We start from the raw sequence: 27,470 nt of genomic DNA, 5'->3' as shown, positions 1-27,470 counted from the left end.
TTTTAAAGTTTACTAAATAATTCCTTACGTGTTGCTGCATAGTCTGGATGACTTCAGTATTCATTTACAATGTAGGAAAAAAAATTTAAAAATAAAAACATCGAATTTGAAGGTGTTTCCAAACTTTTGACTGGTACTGTATACGGAGGTTTCAGTCACTGAAAACAGCTACTTTCGCAAGCTCTGGGCAAAGTGGAGATTTCTGAAAACTCCATCTTCAGACACTCGTGTAAATAGGGAAAACGAAGCAACAGTGGGCGAGAGGGCACGCATGAATATAATGAGTCACAGGTGTGAATCTTTCACCGAATGCCAATTGTCCCGGTTCTTCATGAAATCGCACGTGCATGCACAAATTCATTAGGTTAACTTTCAAATAACTGTTCTTGTGTACTTGTGACACCGGAGCCACTTTCCTGAATTTTGAGCTTCGGAGTATTGGCTTCCACTGTTTTCTGACCTTTTGTGCTTAGTGAATGAGACACTTCATTACACTCCATTGACTGGCTTCCAATTCCGGACTTCTTTGAAAATGTAAAATATAGGCCTACGAGATGTTTTTTTGGGACTTAATTCACGTTGGTCCTTCACTATTAATTTTTGAGACGGACGAGGCACTAAATACTGTGGAATTATTTTCTCCTTACTATGAAGTTTGGCATCTTAAACAAGTGTCGGGAAATCTTGCAGCCCGACTCTGCAGCCTCCAATGTTTAAGCGAACTGCTGAAACCATAATGTTTAAAGATTAAATCGTAGGCTAATCAAACCAAAGAAAAACACAGCCTTTCCAGAATGTTGTCTACCGAAGCCTGTTTAACCTACAAAAGGATTAATAGCATAGGTCTTGCTGCGGCTTCAACAGGGCTGTTTAGATTTTTCACCTGATTGCCTTTCAATAGGCAAATATTATTATTATTATTATTATTATTATTACTACTACCACAATAGGCCTAGTATTAGTAGTAGGCAAGTAGTTGCCTAGTAGTAGGACAGCCAAATTGTTTCATCAGTGGAGCCGCCATTAAAAGGAAACTGATGCGGAGTGCCGCGGCTCGCCTCGGGATGAATCGCGTCCCGAGGCGCGGGGCTGGCCCGCCCTGGCAGCGCTGGTTCATTGGGGAGAGGGCAGAGGTCGCTGGCTGCCATGTTTGGGGAGGCTGGGACCTCCTCTGGCCGAGTTACGAGCGTGCAAAGTCGGGCTGGAGCCGCCGATAGAAACGAAACTCAAGCCGAGCACCATGGCTCGCTGTCTACGCCTAGCCTCCCTTGGACTAGACAGTAGCGGAGGCTGTATTTATTTATGCCTATCTAGCGCAACAACTTATTCCTTTACATATACTCAAACACAGCAAAAGAAAGGGTTCAACAACAGGCAATCACAGCAGCTTGGTGAAGTTCTAAATCACGTCGGTGTCAGACCTATGGCCCTACCCCCCTTTTTTTCCTTCCTCGGATCTGCATCAATCTCATTATTGACCTTTAGCACTCCCAGCTGACGGAAATCCGTCGTAGCGACGGAAAACTTTAATCCATGCACATGGAAGTCTATCTGCCAAGTGCTGCTCACCACGTGATATTTTCAGTCACAAACTTTGTTGTTTCTAATTTAATTACTAGACTGTATTCAGTATACTTTGAAAAACAATGAACCTTGATGAACTACTAGGTTGGGTTTTTTGTTTTTTTTTTAAATCCTTTTGTATACTCATGACATTTTTATTTATAAACTGCTATAGATGAAATACATTCATATAACTTTAGATATATCAAACTACTTCTTAGTTATAAGCCTTTAGTGTATGTTAGTTAATATTATTTCAACTGTTTAAACATGCATCATGATTTCATTTTTCTACCTATCCGAAATTATCGTAATTCTAATGATTGATTTACATGTTATTTGTTTTTTATTTTTGTTTTATTTTGTTCGGGTGCACTTAATTTGGAGCCAAGCTCTGTTGTGCTAACCCTCTCCATGTTAGTTTTTTTTTTTAAATATATATATATATATATATATATATCTCACACACACATATATTATGGATAATGTTAAAAAAATAAATTAATTAATTAAAAAAAAAAAAAAACTATCCAGGTCTTACGTCATTTTGAAGCACTCCATTATGGTTGTACATTCCGAGCTGTGCAAGGTGTGTAATCAGCCACCATGTGAAGCCGATCACATCTTTACAATGCGCTGTAACGTCTGATGGCTCCCCCTTCAGGATGGAGTCAAGCAGTGCATTCACATAGCCCCAAAATGACTGCGAAAACACCACACAGTACATCATTAAGTTTCTATTAGATAGTCAGTCAGGATGGGCTTTTCCCATTAGTCACTAGTCTACACCAGACTCCCTGCTATAACAGAGAGACAGGAACACCTCAACAATGGAAAGTTTATTAACATTGGAAAAACTGGCCAAGTTAGCTAGCTGACATTACTGAGTAGAGTTCTCTTGCATTGAAAGCGCTAGGACCAGCTGCTGTGCCCTAGCATTCCAAGCATTGTGATTGGCCAGTGGTCAGCACTCCCAAGAGCATTTGATATGATGCCTGAACTCATAAAAAGTGTGGATTTTTATAGCAGTCATCATTAATATAAGCACATTACTGTGCTTTACATAATAATAGATAAAGATCAGACGAAACAAGTATATTTATATGTTGACATGGAACATTACATACAGTGGTGCTTGAAAGTTTGTGAACCCTTTAGAATTTTCTATATTTCTGCATAAATATGACCTAAAACATCAGATTTTAACACAAGTCCTAAAAGTAGATAAAGAGAACGCAGTTAAACAAATGAGACAAAAATATTATACTTGGTCATTTATTTATTGATGAAAATGATCCAATATTCCATATCTGTGAGTGGCAAAAAAGTATGTGAACCTCTAGGATTAGCAGTTAATTTGAAGGTTTATTAGTTATTAGTTTATTAGGATCCCCATTAGCTGGACACAGACCCAGCTATTCTTCCTGGGGTCCAACAATAAAATCATATACAGTTAAAATTCTATACAATTCAATACATTCATTCAATCAACCATCAATTGAAGAAAAAAAACATATAATTTAATTACTTTAATAATGATTTTAAACCTGAAAAATCTCTACCTCGATTCTATATTAACCTATTTTATATATGATAGGCTCAGATATTTTTTACGTGTTTTTTGAAAACCACTTTACTATTCAATGTAGTTAACTTAATTGGCAGCTTATTCCATGCTTTAATTGATCTGTATTCAACAGTGCGTATAAATGCATTAGTATTAATCTTTGGGACGCTCAGTCGCCCTGCTGCTGCAAACCTTGTGTTATATGTATGAATGTCACAACTTTTATAGAGCAGATTATAGTGATTTAATGGAGTCTTATGTAAAACTGCCCAGGTTGATGTTAATAAGGAGACATAAAACCTATCCTCCACTCTTAACCATTGTAAAACTGAGTGCATGTAATTGATGTTTGTTGTGTAGGAACATTGAAGAACGAGACGTGCTGCCTTGTTTTGGACTCGCTGAAGTTTAGTAAGGTGATCTTTGGTGGCATTTGACCACACAATATTACAGTAATCCATCTGCGCTAAAACCAAAGAGCATACAATCCTCTTTCTAAGTTCCTGGGTAAGGAACTGGCCACTACGTCTGAGTAATGCCAAGCCACTACTCATTTTCTTAACCATGTGGTCAATCTGTTTAGACCAGGACAGTCTGGAATCTATGATGACTCCAAGTAGCTTTACTTCCTTTACCTGTTCAATTTGTTCTTTATTAATACCGAGATTAAGTGCTGAGTCGTGACTCAATGAATGACTAGAGCCAAAAACAATACTTTTAGTTTTTGATATATTGAGAACAAGTCTATTTTGTTTTATCCATCTTTCTATTGCTCCTAGCACCTTATTTAAAACATGTGTCAGTTCGGCTGATGTTTTTGCAGATGTATAAATGGAAGTATCATCTGCATACATTACAATTTTTGCGTTTTGTACAGCTAAAGGTAAATCATTTGTAAAAATGGAGTACAACAAAGGTCCTAAACAGCTGCCTTGTGGCACACCACAGTCTACATTCACACTACTTGAGAAACTGCCATTAAAATAAACTTTCTGGGATCTATTTGTTAGATAGCTGTTAAACCAATTTAAAGCTGACGTTTTGAAACCATACCTCTCCAACTTTTGAAGTAACAATCCATGATCAATGACATCAAATGCTGCAGTGAAATCTAACAAGACAGCACCACATATTTTTTTGTTATCAATTTCTCGCAGCCAGTCATCAGTCATTTGGGTTAAAGCTGTACATGTTGAAAACCCTTTTCTGTAGGCATGTTGAAATTCTGTTAACAGATTATTCTCAGAAAAATAAAATTGTATTTGATTAAAAACAATTTTCTCAAATATTTTACTAAGTGCAGGGAGCAAACTTATTGGTCTGCTATTTGATGGTGTAAAAGTTTTCTTTTTATCTTTAGGTAGTGGTATAATTTTTGCTTCCTTCCAAACTTGGGGAAAAATGCCACTCTTTAAGCTGACATTGAATATGTGGCATATGGGGTGGGAGATGTAACTCACTGCCATTTTCAGAAACTTTCCATCTATATTGTCAATACCTGCTTGTTGGTCCTTGCAAGATGCATTAATTAACTTGCTTACCATGTCTTCCTCCACTTTGGCAAACTGAAAGCTGCAAGATTGCTCCTTAATTAGTTGCATTATCATAGGGTTGGAGTCATTACTCCCCTTTGATAATTGTTCTTTCCTTAATTTAGCCACTTTGTTATGAAAATAAGTATTTAGATGATTGGCAATTTTTATTGGATCTGTGATGAATGTCCCATCATTCTCCATGAATGTTGGTTGTGAGGGTGTTTTATTCCCCAACATACTATTCAACGTTTTCCATATTTTTTTCCCATCACTGCTAAATTTACTTAACTGTGAAGTCAAGTATGCTCTCTTTTTCTTCAGGTCAAGTTTAGTGACATAATTTCTTAATTTACAATATTGTCTTCTATCAATTACGCTCCTGGTCTTGTTGGCTATTGCCTTTGCCTCATTCCTCAGTGCCATCTGTTGTTTAAGTTCTTCGTCCACCCAAGGTGCTCCAAAGGTTCTTACGGTCATCTTTTTAACCGGCGCATGCTGCTCTATCACCGGCACAAACTTGGACATAAATACATTTAATGCTGTGTCTGGTTCCTCCTCCTCAAGTACACTTGACCAGTTTATCTTACAAATGTCATTTAAGAAAGCCTCCTCGGAAAACCTTTTAAGAGTCCTTGTCAAAATGACTCTTGGCTTAGCCTTTGGTACACTTCCCTTCCTTGCAATAGCCACTAAATTATGGTCACTGTAACCTACAGGAACTGAAATAGCTTTCGAATATACTTCTTTTCTATTGACATAAATGTGGTCAATACAGGACGATGTCGTAATACCTCTTTTGTTGATGCTTATTCTAGTTGGCTGCTTCACCATCTGTTTTAAACTACATGAATTGGCTATATTCATGAGCTTCTGCTTTAAAGGACAATGTGGTAGCAGCCAATCTACATTTAGGTCACCTGTTAGGATGACCTCCATGCTTAGGTCATATACCTGATCAAGCATACTATTCAATTTATCTATATAACCAATATTTGCACTGGGAGGTCTGTAGCAACAACCCACCAATATATCCTTTTGATACGGTAAGTGGATTTGCAACCACCTTATTTCAATATCAGTTGGTTCTAGGTCTTCTCTTACTTTTACAGGAATGTGATCTTGAACATAAAAGGCTACTCCACCACCATGACAATTTCTATCTCTACGGTACATATTAAAACCTGAAATAGACATTGCAGCATTACTAAAAGTTTCGTCAAGATGAGTCTCTGAGATAGCCAGAATATGAACAGAATTAGAGGTTAGGAGTTCTTCAATGTCAGTGATTTTGTTTCTCAAACTGCAAATGTTCAAGTGAGCTACTTTCAGTCCCTTCTTGGGTAGCCCTGCAGTAGAAAACATTTGTGTCAGTAAAAAAACGAAAGTCCTTTTTTGAGTGTCATAAGGTGAAATTAGAGTCAGGTGTTTTCAATCAATGGGATGACAATCAGGTGTGAGTGGGCACTCTTATTTAAAGAGCAGAGATCTATCAAAGTCTGATCTTCACAACACATGTTTGTGGAAGTGTATCATGGCACAAGCAAAGGAGATTTCTGAGGACCTCAGAAAAAGTGTTGATGTTCATCAGGCTGGAAAAGGTCTAAAGAGTTTGGACTCCACCAATCCACAGTCCGACAGATTGTGTACAAATGGAGGAAATTCAAGACTATTGTTACCCTCCCCAGGAGTGGTTGACCAACAAAGATCACTCTTGCCCCTTTTCCACCAAAGCAGTTCCAGGGCTGGTTCGGTCCCAGTGCTTAGTTTGGAACCGGGTTTTCTGTTTCCACTGACAAAGAACTGGCTCTGGGGCCAGAAAAAACGGTTCCAGGCAAGCACCAACTCTCTGCTGGACCAGAGGAAAGAACCGCTTATATCAGCGGGGGGGGGGGGGCGGAGTTGTTAAGACCAACAATAACAAGACCACGAAAGATCGCCACTTTTAAGCGACGAGAAGCAGCAGCTGTACAAACACGAAGTCATCCATTATTATTGTTGTTGCTGCTTTTTCCGTGTTGTTTTTGCTTCGATATTCGCGCCAAGGTTTATGCAAACGTAGCGACGTAACTGACGTATACAGCGATGTAACTGACGTATACAGCGACGTAACTGACGTGGCTTCCCTTAGCACCGTGAGCTATGGAAAAGCAAACTGGTTCTCAGCTGGCTCGCAAGTTGAACGAGTTGTGAACCAGCACCGGCCCCGAACCAGCCCTGGAACTGATTTGGTGGAAAAGGGGTATCTGAGAGCAAGGCGTATAATAGTTGGCGAGGTCACAAAAGACCCCAGGGTAACTTCTAAGCAGCTGAAGGCCCCTCTCACATTAGCCAATGTTCATGAGTCCACCATCAGGAGAACACTGAACAACAGCTGTGTGCATGGCAGGATTGCAAGGAGAAAGCCACTGCTCTCCAAAAAGAATATTGCTGCTCGTCTGCAGTTTGCTAAAGATCATGTGGACAAGCCAGAAGGCTACTGGAAAAATGTTTTGTGGACAGATAAGACCAAAATAGAACTTTTTGGTTTAAATGAGAAGCATTATGTTTGGAGAAAGGAAAGCACTGCATTCCAGCATAAGAACCTTATCCCATCTGTAAAACATGGTGGTGGTAGTATCATGGTTTGGGCCTGTTTGGCTGCATCTGGGCCAGGACGGCTTGCCATCATTGATGGAACAATGAATTCTGAACTATACCAGCGAATTCTAAAGGAAAATGTCAGGATATCTGTCCATGAACTGAATCTCAGGAGAAGGTGGGTCATGCAGCAAGACAACGACCCTAAGCACACAGGTCATTCTACCAAAGAATGGTTAAAGAAGAATAAAGTTAATGTTTTGGAATGGCCAAGTCAAAGTCCTGACCTTCATCCAATCAATATGTTGTGGAAGGACCTGAAGCCAGCAGTTCATGTGAGGAAACCCACCAACATCCCAGAGTTGAAGCTGTTCTTTACAGAGGAATGGGCTAAAATTCCTCCAAGCCATTGTGCAGGACTGATCAACAGTTACCGGAAACGTTTAGTTGCAGTTATTGCTGCACAAGGGGGTCACACCAGATACTGAAAGCAAAGGTTCACATACTTTTGCCACTCACAGACATGTAATACTGGATCATTTTCCTCAATAAATAAATGACCAAGTATAATATTTTTGTCTCATTTGTTTAACTGGGTTCTCTTTATCTACTTTTAGGACTTGTGTGAAAATCTGATGTTGTTTTAGGTCATATTTATGCAGAAATATAGAAAATTCTAAAGGGTTTACAAACTTTCAAGCACCACTGTAAAGCTTTGTGTAATAAACATGGCTTTGTACTCACTATAGAACTTAACAGACATGATGCAGAGTGAAAATGAGTGGGTGAATATGCTGAGACTTTTTCCTGGTAGGGTTTGAGTTGCTGCATTTGGAACCAGCTGAAGATTATTAAAAGAGACATGCTGCCATAGCCCATTCTGGTGTTTATTTTGGCACTGAAAAATTAGCCTACCAATAATGAATTCTCAGGAGGCCTTTTTTTTGTTTATAGATTTTAGTCACTGGTTAAAATTTTAAGCCAATGTTGACTGCAAACTAAATTTTTCTACCCAACAAGATCAACTGTGATCTCCTGCTCACTTATATATACCCCCCCTCTCGTTTATATCACAATGCAAGCAATCGAGGGAATAGGACACTTATTATGAATTTTGACTTCAACAAATAATTAACCCTGAAGCAAGTAAGTAAAGAGCAGTGTTCTCCCCAGGGATTTCAAATAGTATCCTGGTAAACGGTCATTTTGAAATAGCATTTTGCTTCTTGAAATAGCGTAAAAATCCACCCTATATGTTTTGTAAATACATTCAGTCGGTAAACAGGAAGTCGATGTGCAACAGACCTAAAAAAGCTATACATGGTATAGAACCCCCAAGCTGAGGTTTGGTACCAGGTGGCTATGATTTGTGATTGCTGAGAAAAAGGGTGTTTCAGACGGAGGTAACCCCCCCCCCCAAATTCGGAGCAGGGGTATAACAACATTATTACATTACTGACTAATGCTCACAAAAGCAAAATAGTACTGCAAGTACAATAAAAAAAAGGAGGAAAGATACTGTCAAATCAATAACACATCAGTGAAGGCCTGAATATCAGCAAGCTTAATGATGCAAGTGTGTCACATGTATGCATGTGTGTGTGCATGAAGACCTGTGTATGTAGAGTTTTGCTCCTGTGTTCCAGAAAGTGGATAAGGAGAATCCAGATCTCTTTAGTGCACACACATTGATAATGATGGCTCATCAATGCTTCGGTCGGTCTCACCTTAAGCCACAGAGGGAGATGCATTTTCATGTACTGTATTGTACATGCACAGAAGTATAACATTTATTTAAAAAAAAACCTAACAAATACAGAGGCATCCAATGACACCTTTTACCTCAATGACAGTAACTCAGTCAACAAAACCATAAACTACACCTCACCGAACACACACACGCATATACCCACCTTGTTGTACTTGCTCACTGCTAGAGTAATAAGGTCACACAGCAGATTGTTTAGGTGATCTTCAAACAGGCTGACATTGGTCAGAGTTTCTCCTGTTAGATCAATGAACTGACGTGTGTACACAACTTGACCTGTGGAGAGAGGAGCACATTTCAGACACTTCAAATTATTGACAAGACCATGATGATTCATCAGAAGGACGCTACATAGATAGGCGTTTTTTGTCTATCCTACTGTGAAGACTATATAAGAAGAGACTGGGATCAATCAAAATGATTTCCCATCCACTGAATTGATAAATAAAAAAAAAAAAACAGTTAACTTTCTATTAAATAAGCTAGGATTCTTTCGAAAATTACCCATCATTTTCTGTCTCAAAATGTGCAGGATCTCCAGCATGGCCCAGTGGATATCCAAATGAAGGTGCAATAAATGCCATGATGGAGGGAAAAGCTGAAAAAGGAAATGATGTATGTAGTTAATGTTTTTCACCAAAGCCCAAAATCCAAATATTATATATGTATAGAAAGAGTTGTGAAGGAAGAGAATGGCATATTCAGTAGCTAGGTAAATTAGCACATGAGCTACATCCAAATATCAGCACACTCATCTGAAGCCTGAGACAGGATACAGGAACATTAATCTTATCTTCGGGAGATTACAGGCTTGACTTATAACTATTCATGGTGAGGAACCAAGGGAGCAAAATTGACTTGGCTCTCTCAGCGTGAGGGATTAAATACTTATACTTCCCTGTCAATAACATCGGTCACTTCACATCTGATGAAGATGTTGGAGCGGCTCTTCCTCAGCCTCCTCAGACCCCAGGTACAACATGCCCAGGACTGTCTACAGTTTGTGTACCAGGGAGGTGTCGGTGTGGAAGACACTACACCAAGCCCACTCTCATCTGGATAAGGGAAATGGCACAGTGAGGATCCTCTTCTTGGACTTCTCGAGTGCCTTCAACACCATCCAGCCCCTATTGCTTCAGGACAAACTGAACAGGATGTGAGTGGACCCCTGCCTGGCCACCTGGATCTCCAGCTACCTCACTGACAGGCCGCAGTACATCAGGCTGAAGGACATCACGTCTGACACTGTGATTAGCAGCACCGGAGTACCCCAGGGCACGGTGCTGGCCCCTCTTCTCTTCACCCTGTACACCGCAGACATCTGCTACAACTCAGAGCTGTATCACATTCAGAAGTTTGCCGATGACACAGCCATCGTTGGGTGTATCAGTGACGACAGAGAGGAGGAGTATAGGAGCCTGTTGAGGGACTTTGCTGTGTGGTGCAACAGGAACCATCTGCAGCTCAACACCTCGAAGACCAAGGAGCTGGTCATTGACTTTGGGAGGTCCAGACCAAGGTCACGACCAGTCCTGATCGAGGGAGTCAAGGTGGAGGCTGTGGATTTCTACAAGTACCTCGGGCTGTGGCTGGACAGCAAGCTGGACTGGGCTTGCAACACCAAACACATACAGGAAGGGACAGAGCAGGCTATACTTCCTTAGGAGGCTGCGGTCCTTTAACATCTGCAGGAAACTCCTGTGGATGTTCTATCAGTCTGTGGTCGCCAGTGTCCTGTTTTACACCGTGGTGTGTTGGGGAGGCAGCACATCCAAGGAGGACACATCCAGGCTGGACAAACTGATCAGGCAGGCCGGCTCTGTGGTCGGCATGAAGCTGGAGTCTCTGGTGACTGTGGCAGAGAAGAGGTCTATGGACAAACTATTGAACATCATGGACAATGCCAGTCACCCTCTACATACCGTCATTAGCAACCAGAGGAGCCTGTTCAGTGACAGAATGCTCCTTCCCAAGTGCAGGATGAACAGACTTAAAAACTCCTTTGTCCCTCACGCCATCAGACTGTACAACTCCTCTCTGGGGGGGAGGAGGGGTAACAGGAGGACAGAGGATGGGAAGGAGCAGTAGCCTAGTCTAACAATAAGCAATACCGGACAATGCGCAATATAATGTGCAATATAAAGTGCAATATAAAGTGCAATATCTCTCCTGCCACTGCTGCCCCCCCTTCTTCCCCCCTTTCCCCCCCTTTCCGCCTTCCTTATTCTTTTTATATTTGTATATGTAAATACTTAATTTTAATTTATCTAGAAGTTTTCTCTATTTCTTTTCTCTGTTTATCTGTAATGATGCTGCTGGAATCTTAATTTCCCTTTGGGTGGGTTCCCTCAGGGATCAATAAAAGTTTTATCTAATCTAATCTAATCTAATCTAATCTAATCTAATCTAATCTAATCTAATCTAATCTAATCTAATCTAATCTAACAGCAACATGAGCCAAATGCAGACATCTGTGAGCTCATGTATGTGGAAGAAGGTAAATAGCACTTTCTTCAGAGTGTGTTTTGTAACAGTAAAGGTCTGAAAAACTGCACTTAATGTGTTAATGGGAAGATTTCACATTAACGTTGTACTCTTGGGAATACTGACAACATTTCAGAGTTTAGTCAGTTTGACTTGTAGATGTTTCTCAATCTGGCGAAACCAGTGGATGTTCAGTTAAAGGTCAAATAACTTTGGTCGTTCAGAATCTTATCTTAGAAGTAAGGAAATGTCTCATTTACTCTACTGTGCCTTTATTTTCATATAAATTACTTAATGTATAGGGCAGCACGGTAGTGTAGTGGTTAGCACTGTCGCCTCATAGCAAGAAAATCCTGGGTTCGAGCCCAGCATCTGACAAGGGCCTTTCTGCATGTTCTCCCTGTGACCGCGTGGGTTTCCTCCGGGTGCTCCGGTTTCCCCCACCATCCAAAGGCATGCAGGTCAGGTGGCTCTAAATTGACCGTAGGCATGAATGTGAATGGTTGTATGTGTCAGCCCTGCGATGACCTGGCGACTTGTCCAGGGTGTATCCTGCCTCTCGCCCATAGTCAGCTGGGATAGGCTCCAGCTTGCCTGTGACCCTATACAGGATAAGCAGCTACAGATAATGGATGGATGTATGGACTTAATGTATACTTGCTATCTAAATCTGTAACTTTAGATATTAGCTATCTAAAACCATGCTAAGCAAACATTTCCCAGTTGCCTAGCAACAGAGGTCTTGGCTCATTAACCATTTCAATACTGAGTGTATTGTGCAATTGCACAAGAGTTCATGGGGCTCATTTATCAACAGTGCGTAGAAAACATCCTAAATTCTGTCGTACGAGTGGAATTTAGAATGTTCGTAAGTACAAAAATATCGGCATTTATCAAACGTTCCTAGGCTGGTTTTACACACACCCGTAAGTAATCTGCAATGATAAATCCCACACCTGCCAAATCACCTTGCGCGGGCATGATGACTCTAATTTGCATTGTGAAACGCCCCCAATTAACCATATATGGCATTAACATCCCCTTTAAAAGCCATGCAAATGAGTAATTGAGTCCTTGGTGGAATAACGGAGAAGCGCGCAAAAAAGAGGAATTTCTCTGAGACAGAGATCGACGTTTTAGTCGCGGAGGTTGAGGCCAATCAGAAGATATTGTTTTGTGGTTTAGAAGCCGGCGTTACTAGTAAAAAAAGAATACTGTGTGGGAGAAGGTGGCACACTCTGTAAATGCCGTCGGATCTGAGCCACGGACTGTGGCAGAAATTTAAAAAAAGTGGTTTGATATTAAATTAAATGCAAAAAAGCGCGTGGCCGCTTACAGGCGCGCTACAATGGTGACAGGGGGAGGGCAAAACCTTGAAAAATTGTCTGCCTTGGATGAACGGGTTGCTGGCATTATTGGGGACGCTGCGTGTTCCGGAGTGGTGAGTGGTGTGACTGACAGTGACCTCGTGGTGGAACCCCCAGAAACAGAACCAAACGTCCAAGATGAAGGTAAGTGGTCACACATTTAATATAGAATTTAAATCTAAACATTTTTTACTGAATCGATAAAAAAAAAAAAAAAAAAAAACTTTGTTTCAAACAGAAATTTTTGGTTTAAACAGAAGTAGCTTATTAATGCATCTGCTCTTTCAATTATACAGACACGTCCGCTCCTGCCGCGATGGTGCAGGAGGAGGCAAGGTCGTCCTCTGTGCGTGAGGCTCGGGCACCAAGGGTATTAACTGATGAGGTCCTGCAGAACCAAGGGCACAATGCCCAGGCAGTTAGTGACATCAAGGGGCAGCTAAGCAACCTCACTAATGTGCTCACTGAAATCAGTGAGTCACTGAAAACACTTGCTGCTTGTGCAACTCAAATCGCAAATAAAAGCTACTGAATCGTGAAAAGTCTGCGTTCTGTCATTATGCAACACACACACACACAGTGAGTAAATAATATGCATAATATGGGTAAACTTGCCTAAAATCTCTGTATGATCCCCGCTCTGATCCGCATTGCAAAAGCATTAGCAGGTGCAAGGCCCTCTTCGCAACGCTCTTCATCATGCATGGGGTCTTCAGGTCTAGGGGGATCCTGCAGGGGGACTCCTCTTCTGATGGCCAAATTGTGGAGCACACAGCAAGCCATAACCATGCTGCACACCTTTTCAGGTCGGTACTGCAGCGTTCCCCCCGCCCTTGACAAACACAGCCATCGGCCCTTCAGCAAACCAATCGCACGCTCTATTGTAACTCTGGTGCGCACGTGGGCCCGATTGTAGGCTTGTTCCTGCTGTGTCTGGGGGTTGGTTAGTGGGGTCATGAGCCACGGTTTGAGTGGATATCCTTGATCACCTATGCGAACAAGTTGCATACATGACATTGCCATATTGCGGTTTACCATTGCGGAACACTGCTCAATGGACATACCCATGTTATACTATGACAAGTTGCGCGACACTCACCAATAAGCCATCCGTCTTCAACAGCTCTTTCTTGTAAACGAATGCCCACTGAGCTGTTCTGCACAATAAACGAGTCGTGCGTTCCCCCAGGCCATCGAGCAACAACGTTTAAAAGCATCAAATCGGCATCACATATGAGCTGCACATTGATGGAGTGAAACCCCTTCCTATTCACGAAATTGTATTCGTGCTGTGATGGTGCTTTTAGCGCTATGTGTGTGCAATCTATTGCCCCAATAACATTGGGGAACCCCGCGATTGCATGAAATCCTCGCTTAACTTCAGCTTTATGCGGAAGTAAATAAGGGAACCGAATATAATTTGGCACCAAAGAAACTACTGCATCCAAAATTGTTGGCAAAATTCTGCTCAGTGACGGCTGAGAAATACCCACTCTATCCCCAAGTTCACGTTGAAACGTGCCTGTAGCCAAAAATCCTAGGGTAGACAGAACTTGGATATGGACAGGTATGGCTTTCGTGCGCTTTGTTTTGCGCTCTAGCATAGGACCCAATTCATGACATAAATCAAGTAATATATGCTTTGGAAAACGATACCTGCTCAAAAGCCACTCTGAACTTTCCGCAAATAAATCGGCTCTCTCTCTGAATACGTGCTCCCTGCGGAACGCACGGTTTGCCAACTCTTCTAGCAATGCAAGATGGGCCATGTTGCATTCTGATAGGCATATCATGTGTGTGCTTTTTATACGTATATGAATTCAAATAATTATTTACACATGAGTAAATTAGTCAATAGTCTATTAGTTACACCGTGAGGAATCTGAAATCGGCCCACAAGATCACGTTGTTGGTGTGTTTGAATTTGATTCAGCACGTTCGAAACCAAAATACTTTGAATACACTCAAACAAACAAACACACAAAAATAGTTGTATTGTAACCTGCGCATCAGGCACAGTTCGACTCTAGAATCAACACTACTTGTTGTTTCGTTATTCTACCACTAGGTATTGTACGTAAGCATGGTCCGAGGTGTGCGTATATTTAGGCACAATTCTACGTTCAAGTACACATTCATGAATTCCACACTTTGCGCAAAAATGTTCGTACGAACCTTTTACGCACAGAACTGTGCGTAAGAACGGTTGATAAATGAGCCCCCATGAATACACAAGTTCCATTTACGAGCACAAGAAATCCTTATCAGCACTTGAACATAAAGTAACCCCATAGCCAGAACACAGTCAGCACTCCAATTTAGAGCTTAAACCTAAAATGGCCAACATTCTATTAAGAACATTAAGTTGTGTACCTTTCCCTGGTGATGGATGGTGAAAGCACTTTGGATATTTGCCGGTAAATCTTTAAGTTGTCCAATGAGCAGTGTGACGCTGAACAGCTGCTCCATTAAAGTGGACGGAAACTGCGTCTCCATCTGTGAGAACAATGGGGAAAATTCTTCCAGTGGATGAGGTGCCTCCACAAACCTGAGGACAATGGCAGGAAAGCACATATGATTTTAAAGACGGAGGGAGTTTGAGCAAATTCTTTTCCCATCCCCAGACTCCATCTCCAACTCCACCTCTGTCCTTACCCTACTTCTAGGGATGATTTTTCCGTTTCAGAAAATTGCCAATTCCGTTTTATTTTTTCAGTTTTGGAGTTCTGAAATCCATAAAAACAAAACTTGAGCAATACATTTTTTGTTCAATTTCTACATAATTATAGACTTTCAGGTTCAAATTGAGAGAATGAGAGAAAGTAGTTGAAGAAACGTATGACATCACCTCCACTGAAAGACATCAAAATGAAATAAAAAAAAGACATGTGCATGAGGAAATGTCACCATAAATTCAAAAAGTACTCAAGTCAAAGAAATAGCAATGCACATGAACTGATAACTGATGAAGAAACAGACGTGAAACCGCTTCAGCAGGATTCACCTAAACCGAACCTCAGTGTCACGAGCGTACATCAACATTGTGAGATGCTTTGTGTTTTCTGGAGTGAGGCAGAATAATCCCCGGATGTCTTTTGTATCCAATCAGCTTGCGCGCTGATCATAAGCCCTCACATCATTTACAACATGGCGGGATGTTGATCGTTTGTTAACAACCCGATTTACACACAGAGTCGATTTTTTTTTTCTGGGGGGGGGGGGGAGGAGTGCTCTGAGAGCACAATATCCCCTGCTGGCAACTATGCCATAACTCTGGTAAAATGTGACTGAATTGAACGAAACTGCAATACGTGTATTACCAACATACAACAAAGAATCCTGTCAAGTTTCATGAAATTCCTCCAAAAATTGTGAGAGGAATTGATTTCAGAAGGTGAGTACCCTTCCCGGGACAGACGGACGGACATCTGTCTTCGTCAGTCTGAGGTTACCAAGAGTAACTTTGTAGAGGTGTTTAAATTAGCGAAGGCGATGTCCAATGATGGTGTATACTCTGGCCCCATCCCAATGCAGTGTGGCGATATAGCTTACAGCAGGTTATGGTCGCTGAACTGCTGGTTGTCCAGGTGGTGTTCTGAAAACAGTGTGGGCTTTATAGATAATTGGGCTAATTTTGAGGGCACTGCTGGCCTGTTAGGACGGGACGGTATCCATCCCACTCAGGAAGGTGCTGCTCTCATTTCCTGCAGCATAGGTCATAGTCTCAGAACAGGTCTAGTTAACGTCTGACAATCTAGAGCCAAGGCCAGGGAGGAGACGAACAGGCTAAACCTACTGTCTGCTAGCTGCACAGAGTCGTCACTCTGGGTCCACTCCATCGAGACTGTGTCTGTTCCCCAAGCTAAACAAAAAAGTAGAAATACTCAGAGTTTGTTCCAGTAACCTAATCCAGGGGTTTTCAAAGTGTGGGAGAGTCAGCCCCCCCCTCGGAGAGCAAATAAACAACAGCGCCCCCCCTTACAATTTTTGTTGTTGCTATACTTAATGTTCCATTCGTATTTTAAAAAAAATGGTTGTTGTACACATTTTTTTCTTTTTCACATTTTAAACATCTGTGCTTTTTAAAACATCTTGTTTTACACATTTTAAACATCCCATAGCATTGTTAGCTAGCATCTCTTGGCAGACAACACACTGTGGCAGTGGAGCATCTTCAGATCCAGTCCATGAAAATCCAAACTTTAAATAATCGTGGTCATACTTCCTTCTTTTTCCAGTCCCCCAGGATTCCGCGGGCCTTTTTTGTGATTGTTGTGGGCTAAAATGTCTGATGTTGCGGGGGGTTTTCCAAAAAAATTGCGATGAAAGTTGTGGTGTTTTTTAGGTTTTTCTTGCGATTACATTGCGGGAGGAAGTGAAAGTTGTGAGAAATTGTGGCGATTTTCTCTTTTTGTGATTAAAATTGAGTGATATGTTAAATATTAAGTTATTACTGAAAAACTATTGATTAAAAAAAACAAAGATAAATGGTCCTATAAACAACTTTACCAATATAAAAGATTACCAGGACTACAAAAATGCAGAAAAATAGGCTTTACTTATCCAAATGCACCTGTTGGTTCAAAAGTTAAAGTGCATAGAACCTCACAGCACAACATGAAGTTACCTTAAAATATAATATAAATGCCTCAGCTTTCATGTAAGAAAAAAAAACCTATTAATACTAGTACTGTGTGCAGGCAGTCTCTCCTGAAGACTAAATTAAACAATAATTATAAACTAATAAAATAAATGGCTCAGGCTTCATAGAAGAAAAAAACAATTTGAACAGAATCTCACAGTATGATGCTGAAGCTGCCTAAACAATGGAAAATAAAATACCATGTTGGCAAAAATGTTGGCATCCATTAACTTCTTGTATTAAGTAAAAAAAAAATAAAGTGCACACAGTCCTTCACTGTAAACATAACACACTTTCAGTGTTGCCAGATACTGCTGACGTTTTCCAGTCCAAAATATGTTCAAAACCCGCCAAAATGCACTTGAAATCATCCAATCTGGCAACACGACGCACATGCTGCTTCTCTTGAACACACGGAAGTAAGGCGGAAGGTAGTTTGTCGACGTCACCTCAAGACGACGCCAACGATTGGTCAAATTTGCGGGAAAGTTGTGGTGATTGGATATAATTGCAACACCGCCCTGAATTCGCGGGGATTGGTTGAATTTGCGCTGAAGTTGCAAATCGCAACATCCTGGAGGCTCTGTTTTTTTGCTTGGCCCAGACTTTGTCTCCTCACTCATTGTAGCTTTAGGTACTAAAAACCATAGACAGCTAAAAACCGATCCATTTTGTCTCTCACGTTGCGCCCCCCCTGAAGAACTCTGGCGCCCCCCAGGGGGGGCGCGCCCCACACTTTGAAAAGCCCTAACCTAATCAATATAAAATTAGGTCATACTGACTGTACAGCCGCTGCCAGCACCTTTGATCTAAAGGTGGGGCTATTAGATCCCTTACATCTAAAGCGCTAATTGTTAACGAACTTATTACTGATCAGGATTTTAATGTACTGTGTTTAACTGAAACACGGATTAAGCCAAATGAATATATAGCATTACATGAAGCTAGTCCTCCTGGATATAGTTATATACACCAGCCTAGTCTAACTGACAGAGGAGGAGGCGTTGCGGTTATTTATAATGATTACCTAGGTGTAACACACAAACCTGGTTATAAATTTAATACATTTGAAGTTCTTCATACAATGTATGTAGCCTTGAAAAACAAGTCTACCCAGTTAATTCCAAGAATTATTATTTACAGGCCCCCGGGTCCATATTCTGAGTTTCTTTCTGAATTTGCAGATTTTATCTCAGACCTGGTTATTTCCTTAGACAAAGCTTTAGTTGTTAGAGATTTTAATATTCACGTCGATAACCCGGAAGACCCTTTGAAAACAGCGTTTGTGTCCATTTTAGATTCAGTAGGGATTAATCATAATGTCATAGGACCGACCCATAATGGTGGTCACACCCTCAATCTAATACTAACATTCGAGTTAAACATAGAACATAGTGTCACACTTCCACAGTCTGAAGTTCTCAGATCATTATCTCATCTCATTCAAAATATGTCTGAGTAATAATATATGCACCTCACCACGCTACTGTATTAAACGTACATTCACATCAACTACTGCACAGAGCTTTATAAATGATCTCCCAGAGTTATCAACTTTGATTGGGTCACTGTCAGCCCCCACAGAACTTGATCAGGCAACTGAATGCTTAGAGTCAACGTTCCACTATACTTTAGATAATGTAGCTCCTCTTAAAAGGAAAATGATCAGAGAGAAAAAATTAGCACCCTGGTATAACGATGACACTCACACTTTAAAACAGACCACTCGAAAATTGTAACGTAAATGGCGTCAAACAAAATTGGTAGCGTTCAAATTAGCGTGGAAGGAGAGCTTCCTAAAGTATAGAAATGCTTTCAGTGCTGCTAGATCAACATATCTCTCCTCCCTAATAGAAGACAACAAAAATAATCCTAGATTCCTATTTAATACTGTAGCAAAATTAACCAAGAATAAGTCCACTATAGACACACGCACGCCTGCAGTATGTAGTAGCAACGACTTCATGAATTTTTTTAATGACAAAATTGAAAATATCCAACAAAAAATTCAAACTACTAATTTAAGGTCAAAGTAAGTAACCCTGTAGTTAACAATATAATTGTATCAAATCAGCAATTAGAATGTTTTACTCCCCTTAGAGAAACTGAATTACTTTCATTAATCTCCGCATCAAAATCCTCTACTTGTGTACTAGATCCCTTACCTACACGTCTATTCAAACAGATAATACCTGAAGTAATTGAACCGCTTCTAAAAATAAATTCTTCTCTTATGACTGGCTATGTACCCAAATCCTTTAAACTAGCAGTTATCAAACCCCTGATTAAAAAACCTGACCTTGATCCCTGCCAGCTGTCCAATTATCGGCCAATATCAAACCTCCACTTTATCTCCAAGATCCTTGAAAAAGCTGTGGCACAGCAGTTATGCTCATATTTACATAGGAATAACATCCATGAAATGTATCAGTCAGGATTTAGACCTCATCATAGCACAGAGACAGCTCCGGGGAAAGTAGTAAAGGACCTACTGTTGGCTTCTGATCAGGGCTGTGTTTCGTTGCTTGTGTTGCTTGACCTTAGTGCAGCATTTGATACTATTGATCATTCCATTCTTCTGGATAGACTAGAAAATGTTGTGGGAGTTAAGGGAATGGCCCTCTCCTGGCTCAGGTCTTATTTTACTGATCGCTATCAGTATGTTGATGTAAATGGTGATTTTTCTAGACATACTGAAGTAAAGTTTGGTGTTCCACAAGATTCTGTCTGAGGCCCACTGCTTTTTTCTTTATACATGTTACCTCTGGGTGATATTATTCGTAAACATGGTATTAGTTTCCACTGTTATGCTGATGACACACAGTTGTACGTTTCTGCAAAACCTGATGAGAGACACCAGCTTAACAGAATTGAGGAATGTGTAAAGGACATTAGACACTGGATGCTTATTAACTTCCTTCTGCTTAACTCTGACAAGACTGAAGTACTTGTACTAGGACCACATACAGCTAGAAGTAAGTTTTCTGATTACATAGGAACTCTGGATGGCCTTTCTGTTTCTTCATATGCAGCAGTAAAAGACCTCGGGGTCACTATTGACCCCAGTCTTTCATTTGAAACTCATATCGATAACATTACTCGGATAGCTTTCTTTCATCTCAGAAATATTGCTAAGATAACAAATTTAATGTCACTACACGACGCAGAAAAACTAGTGCATGCTTTCGTTACCTCCAGGTTGGATTACTGTAATGCCTTACTGTCTGGATGTTCCAATAAGTGCATAAACAAGCTCCAGTTAGTTCAAAATGCAGCAGCAAGAGTCCTTACTAGAACTAGAAAATATGATTACATCACCCCTGTCTTATCCACACTGCATTGGCTCCCAATCAAATTTCGTATTGTTTATAAAATACTACTATTGAGCTTTAAAGCACTGAATGGTCTCACACCACAGTACCTGAGTGAACTTCTGGTCCTTTATGACCTGCCACGCCTACTTAGATCAAAAGGTGCAGGCTATCTGCTGGTACCTCGTATAGTGAAGGCTCCATCAGGGGGCAGAGCCTTTTCTTACAAAGACCCATAGTTATGGAACAGTCTTCCAAGTAGTGTTCGGAAATCAGACACAGTCTCAGTGTTTAAGTCTAAGCTGAAAACATATCTGTTTAGACAAACCTTTTGTTAATAGTGTTTATGAGGTAAAGGAGTAGATCTGGAGTGTCCTCAGACAAGAGTGTTTTGGTAAACTGGGATGTATGGATGCTGTCAGTCCCCCACTTGCTTGCTCACTCAAGTTTGTTGACAGTGTAGTGGCTGCCTGCTTTATGTCTCGGGGCACCCTGTGTTACCTTCTGGCTCTCCCCTTTTAGTTGTGCGGTCATAGTTTTGCCAGAGTCCCTGCTTGTAATCAGTGCAAAATGTATACTGTTTCTACTTATTCAGGTGACATTGGGCATACCTAACAACCTGTGTTTTCTCTCTCTCTTCTCTCTGAGTTACATGTCAATCCTGAGATCGAGATGTTAACTTCTTCTGCTCCTCGGACCTGCCTGATCTATCCTGATGCCCTATGCCTGGTTGGAGTCTCATCACATCACTCCTGTGGAGGACGGCCCCATATGGACAGTTGAAAGTCACACTTGGAAGACGCTCCGGACACATAGTAATGCTTTTATGGCTGAGGACTACAGTTGACTTGCTAACTTTAGGACTGAAGTTGTCATGAACAGTTTTGCACTCAAGTTTCCATTAATGAAGAGTTATAACATCAACGAAACAGACTTCATGTTAAAACTGTTAATGTTATAATCCTGTTGTTGCCCAAATGAGGGTGGGTTCCCTTTTGAGTCTGGTTCCTCTCAAGGTTTCTTCCTCATGTCCTTGCCACCGTCACCACAGGCTTGCTCATTGGGGATAGATTAGGGATAAAATTAGCTCATGTTTAAAGTCATTCAAATTCTGTAAAGCTGCTTTGCAACAAATGTCTATTGTTAAAAGCGCTACAGAAATAAACTTGACATCGCCATGACATAATCCCCCTTCAGGCCTTTTGGCCATCTGGGGATTAAAAAAAAAAAAAAAAAACTCTTGCTGTACAGCTACATCGACTAGATTTCTCAGGTTTTGAAACTGGATGCTGACAAAAACCCATTTTCTGTTTCAAAATGGCAGTTCCATTTCGGACAAGCGATTCTGCGATTTCCACGTTTTTTTCCGTGATTGCGGAAAATCGTCATCCCTATATTCCTGCAGGTCCAATCTACCCAATTCTTCAAATTCCCAGCTTCTTCCCTACAGACTCCAACTCCATCCCAATCCCCAATGTCCAAGCGCCACAATACTGGCTAACAATCAATCACTCAAGAAACAATAGACAGTGGATATACAAACCAACATCAAAGATTTTCAACAAAATCTTACACAAAAACATCGAACAATAACACGGTAAAATGTTGTTGCAGGAAAACAATTGTTTTCATCCTGCCTACACTGTTTAGGATAGTTTACCTACATATGTTCCTAAATAATGATCACTTGGGGTTTAACGAATCAGTCCATCTGTATGGCTGTGAAGCGTTACCTGTGAATAAAGACTTTAATGTAGGTGAGAAACAGCACACACTGCTGCCTCAGCTCTTCTGCTTCATAATGAAGGCTACTTGCTTGACCTAAAAGAGGAGACAATAAACATTAATGACTCCATCTTTAAATAGACAGACTTCTAACAATTATCCAGACACCAATGTAAAACTAAGGCTACATCCACACGACAACGAGATGATATTTAAAAATATATCGCGTCCAAATGGGCAACGATCAGTAAAATATCAGGTCCATATGGCAACGCAACGCTTGCTGAAAACGATGCAATACACATGCCACACCTCTAGGGGCGCTGTAAGACGGTCCCTTCGGAGACACCAGAACAATAGAAGAAGTAAGGATGCATGCGCATAAACTATTATGCGCGAGACTTCATATTAGCCACAAAGTCAGGAAAATCTGTTTGTAAAATTACGTTATAATGACCAAATACAATGAAAAGTATTTTTCCAGTCTCACCTGTGAAAGGTAATCCCATGTGATCTCGTTTGGACGGCAAACCTGTTGGTACAGTTAAACACAGCTAATCTTTATTCTCCGCTTTGACCTATCCAATATGGCGGCGAGGATGACGTATGATTCTACACGGAAGGCGGCGTCTTTAATGGTCCAGAATAAATTGAATGCTACACGTTGATGGATTAATTTGTTGTTTCTCACCTGTGAAAGGTAATCCCATGTGATCTCGTTTGGACGGTAAACCTGTTGGTACAGTTAAACGCAGCACATGAATCTTTATTCTCCGCTTTGACCTATCCAATATGGCGGCGAGGATGACGTATGATTCTACGCGGAAGGCGGCGTCTTTAATGGTCCGGAATAAATTGAATGCTACACGTTGATGGATTAATTTGCTCTTCTACGCCCTTTTTGAGGAATGTATTGTAGGACTTAAACCAACATCTGAAGAGGTGAGATCGCTCCTTTTTTTCCCTATTTTTGCTGGCGGGATTGACTCTGCCCTAAGGGCAGAGTCTCTCTCTCTCTCTCTCACTTTGCACCATTACACAATAAATATTCACAGTGAAAATATTTTGTAAGCGCGTTTCATGAACCAAGTTACAGGATTTGTTGACAACTCGCATCGAGTTCGTTACACTTCTACCCGGCGTGAAGCACTCACAGTCATGTGGTTGTGACGTCATCGTAAACAAATCCATTCTACTCATCCAGACGACTTCACAACGGCAACGTTGCCAGATCTTTCCACTCTGGAACCCGTTCTCAAAAAGATTGCGTTTTGGGCACGCAAAACGCCGGTGCTGTGTGGACGCCAGGCCTAAACGATAAGCAATTGTATCGGAGTCACCTGAATCCGTTGCCGTGTGGACAGGGCCTAAAAAGGCATGCTGTATATTCAGCAGACCTATCAAAAATAGGTGTGTCTCAATGGCATGTTAACCAAATAGTAGGCACGTGCCAATAATTGATAAAATGCCTGGTCGTCTCAGTGAAGGAAGCATGGCATCAGCTTTCTTCAGTTTCAGTAATGGAGGTGCTGGTTTGTTCATTAAAACACTTGTAACACTGCCATTCTGAATACACTCATACCAGCACATCAGTATCAGTGCTGTGATGAGAATGGTACACCACCCACATAATTTATGGTCAGCAGTGATGACCCCTTTCCAGTGATGGGTGGGGTAGAGGAGAAGTGGTGACACATTGTGGATGGCAAGAAATGGACTACAGACAGTAAATGTACCCTTATAAAGCAACCTGTACGGCAAGTGCACCTGTGGCTCATGAGTGTAATTCTGCTTACCAAAATCATGTGAGCTAGACTGAACCAGAGTTTCCAGTTTGAAGACTTTTTGTCTGAAAAGAATGAACAGATTGAAAAATTAAGACACAGCCGACGGTATGGCAGTTGCACAAATCACCCATCTGCACTCACCTGAACAAGCCAAACAGAAGCTGAGTCGACTCCAGCAACGCCGTCTCCGTCACCCAGGAGAAGCCGAACAAATCCACTGTGTCGACTTCGAAGTCAGTAGGAGCCGGATCTAACTTCAGCAACAACCTGGAGGAGATGGAAAATTATTCATGTTTATCAATTTACTTATAGACGCTCATTTTCGGCTGATCCGAATTATTCTTATTATTCAAGTCTTCACATTCTTTATTGGAATGACCACGTGTTATAACGGGATGTCTTAATAACGTTCACAGTGGTAGTCTTCAGGGAGTTACCCACAATGCAATGAACAAGATGCCAGTTTACGGCTGCAACATTAATGCATTTAAGATTAAAGTGTTCTTGTACCTCTTTAGAATGCCTCGGCTGACATAGCCATCTGACGACAGAGTTTGCACTTCTCTTCCTTTTTCAAAAGCGCACGAGAAGCATGGTGGCCGAGCGAGGGAGGAGTCACCGAGCTCCTCGTCCATGAAGGGAGAGACAGGTGGAGTGAGGGACTGACTGAAATCGTCCTCCATTTTACTGCAGGAATAAAACAAAACATTTCCTCAATGCAACACAAACATGCTTTATCGCTTTTCATAGGATCTGTTATTCTTCAACAATATCAGTCCTGTACGCTGTGTTCTGAATGACAGCAATAAACTAACAATAATACACAACACACACAGAACTGTGTTCCAAGTTAATATCATGTTTTAGCTATTAAGGGACAATTACAATTTACAGCTGTTTATAGTTGCTATAATGTGATGCGATGTGACAGGAACTAGCCTCCCTCATAGACTACAAACCAGTGTTTTAGTCAAGTCACTAAACCTCAAGTCTGAGTCCAGTCTTGAATCCCCAGTGTTCGAGTCATTAAAAAAAAATAATAATAATGAGTGAAGTCCAAGTCGAGTCCAACACAAATGCATTTTTTTCCCCACTGTACAAGATGTCTGTATAAGCAAAGTGGACAATCCTAGGGGCATTGTCTCCAGGCATTTTAGCACCATTAATGTTAGTTTGTTCCTGAACATGATGTACGGTATGAACAGGTGAATGTGCATTCTCTTGCACGAAATTAGTATAAAAATTAATGTAGATATAAATCTCTTATGCCAAATTATTATGACACGTTACAAAAATAAAGAAAAAAACGAGTCCTCGTCTTCAATTTACGAGTCCATATGCAGTTAATGCACGAGTCCGAGTCATCAGTGACCAAGTCCAAGTCAAAAGTCCTTAAAAATTAGGGCATGAGTCAGACTCCAGTACCACAAGACTGCTACAAACAGTTAAAAATGCATGACGTGCCACTGATTAATAAATTAATATGCTGTTGTATAAAAGGAATAAAACACTTATATTTACTTGTAGATTAGATTAGATAAAACTTTATTGATCCCTTTGGGCGGGTTCCCTCAGGGAAATTAAGATTCCAGCAGCATCATTACAGATAAACAGAGAAAAGAAATAGAGAAAACTTCTAGATAAATTAAAATAAATTAAGTATTTACATATAAAAAAAGAATAAGATATGGGGAAGAGAGGAAGGGGGGGAGGGGAAGGGGGGGATAGGGTAAGTGTGTGTGTGTGTGTGTGTGTGTGTGTGTGTGTGTGTGAGTGAGAGAGAGAGAGCAGGAAAGATATTGCACTTTATATTGCACATTATATTGCACATTGTCCGGTATTGCTTATTGTTAGGCTAGGCTACTGCTCCTTCCTGTCCTCTGTCCTCCTGTTACCCCTCCTTCCCCCCAGAGAGGAGTTGTACAGTCTGATGGCGTGAGGGACAAAGGAGTTTTTGAGTCTGTTCGTCCTGCACTTGGGAAGGAGCATTCTGTCACTGAACAGGCTCCTCTGGTTGCTAATGACGGTATGTAGAGGGTGACTGGCATTGTCCATGATGTTCAATAGTTTGTCCATAGACCTCTTCTCTGCCACCGTCACCAGAGAGTCCAGCTTCATGCTGACCACAGAGCCGGCCCACCTGATCAGTTTGTCCAGCCTGGATGTGTCCTTCTTGGATGTGCTGCCTCCCCAGCACACCACGGTGTAAAACAGGGCACTGGCGACCAAAGACTGATAGAACATCCACAGGAGTTTCCTGCAGATGTTAAAGGACCGCAGCCTCCTAAGGAAGTATAGCCTGCTCTGTCCCTTCCTGTATAAGTGTTTGGTGTTGTAAGTCCAGTCCAGCTTGCTGTCCAGCCACAGCCCGAGGTACTAGTAGGAATCCACAGCCTCCACCTCGATTCCCTCAACCAGAACTGGTCATGACCTTGGTCTGGACCTCCCAAAGTCAATGACCAGCTCCTTGGTCTTCAAGGTGTTGTGCTGCAGATGGTTCCTGTTGCAAGGAACGTTATCAACTTTAGGGTGGTAACAGTAACTGCACTTCATCTCCATTACTGACTTTCTACAACAGCACAAACCCAGACTTTTTATTCCTTACTTGACGTGAAGAGGATATTCAGTTTCAGAATTTCTCACACAACCAAACACTGGAAAGTCTCAGTTGCAATTAAAACAAGAGTCATCAGGAGATGACATATCCCCCCCCGGCCCCCACATGAAACCCCACTCCAAATTTTCCTAAGTTGAATTGGTTGCCATGGAAATACAGAAGAAGAAGAGAGAGGGGAGAAGAAAAAAAAAAAAAAACACAGAAATCCCAAAATGTCAAAAGGCACAACTCCCCTAGTCACTTTACATAACTATCAGGTTTGGTGAAAAAAATTCCTAATAGTTTTTGAGTTATGCTCCAGAAACTAAAATGTTTACAGATGGACAGACAGCTGGACAGACAGAGCGATAGCTATATCCCCCCCACCCCACATTATATGGTGGGGGTATAAAAAGTGATTTTTTTTGGTTTGTTTTTTGTTCAATATTTAAAGGATTATTTCTCGACATACCTGATCCCAATCCTTGCAATGAGATTTCTTTTCTATGATGCTCATTATATTTATCGTTGCGTTAAATACAGAGACT

General features: G+C 41.1%; 1 protein-coding gene across 3 annotated transcripts in view; it reads right to left on the bottom strand.

The window, feature by feature from the left end:
• The window catches only part of mms22l (MMS22-like, DNA repair protein), an 83,581-nt gene that overhangs the window by 37,831 nt on the left and 18,280 nt on the right, over positions 1-27,470 (bottom strand). For all 3 annotated transcript variants that reach the window (XR_009651301.1, XM_060905875.1, XM_060905874.1), the window contains exons 2-10: positions 24,837-25,013; positions 24,468-24,593; positions 24,336-24,388; positions 22,548-22,635; positions 15,235-15,409; positions 9,515-9,608; positions 9,156-9,286; positions 8,856-8,969; positions 2,105-2,266 (exon numbers count right to left, since the gene is read on the bottom strand). Coding sequence is in view for 2 of the 3 variants with exons in the window: in XM_060905874.1 (XP_060761857.1) it covers positions 2,105-2,266; positions 8,856-8,969; positions 9,156-9,286; positions 9,515-9,608; positions 15,235-15,409; positions 22,548-22,635; positions 24,336-24,388; positions 24,468-24,593; positions 24,837-25,013 (1,120 nt within the window). In the remaining variant the exon portion in view is untranslated. The remainder of the gene's footprint in view (positions 1-2,104; positions 2,267-8,855; positions 8,970-9,155; positions 9,287-9,514; positions 9,609-15,234; positions 15,410-22,547; positions 22,636-24,335; positions 24,389-24,467; positions 24,594-24,836; positions 25,014-27,470) is intronic.

This window comes from Neoarius graeffei, chromosome 23, assembly GCF_027579695.1.
Source record: "Neoarius graeffei isolate fNeoGra1 chromosome 23, fNeoGra1.pri, whole genome shotgun sequence".
Classification (NCBI taxonomy): domain Eukaryota; kingdom Metazoa; phylum Chordata; class Actinopteri; order Siluriformes; family Ariidae; genus Neoarius; species Neoarius graeffei.
Note: the sequence above shows the minus strand (reverse complement) of the source record. Positions and strands in the feature narration are given on the sequence as shown.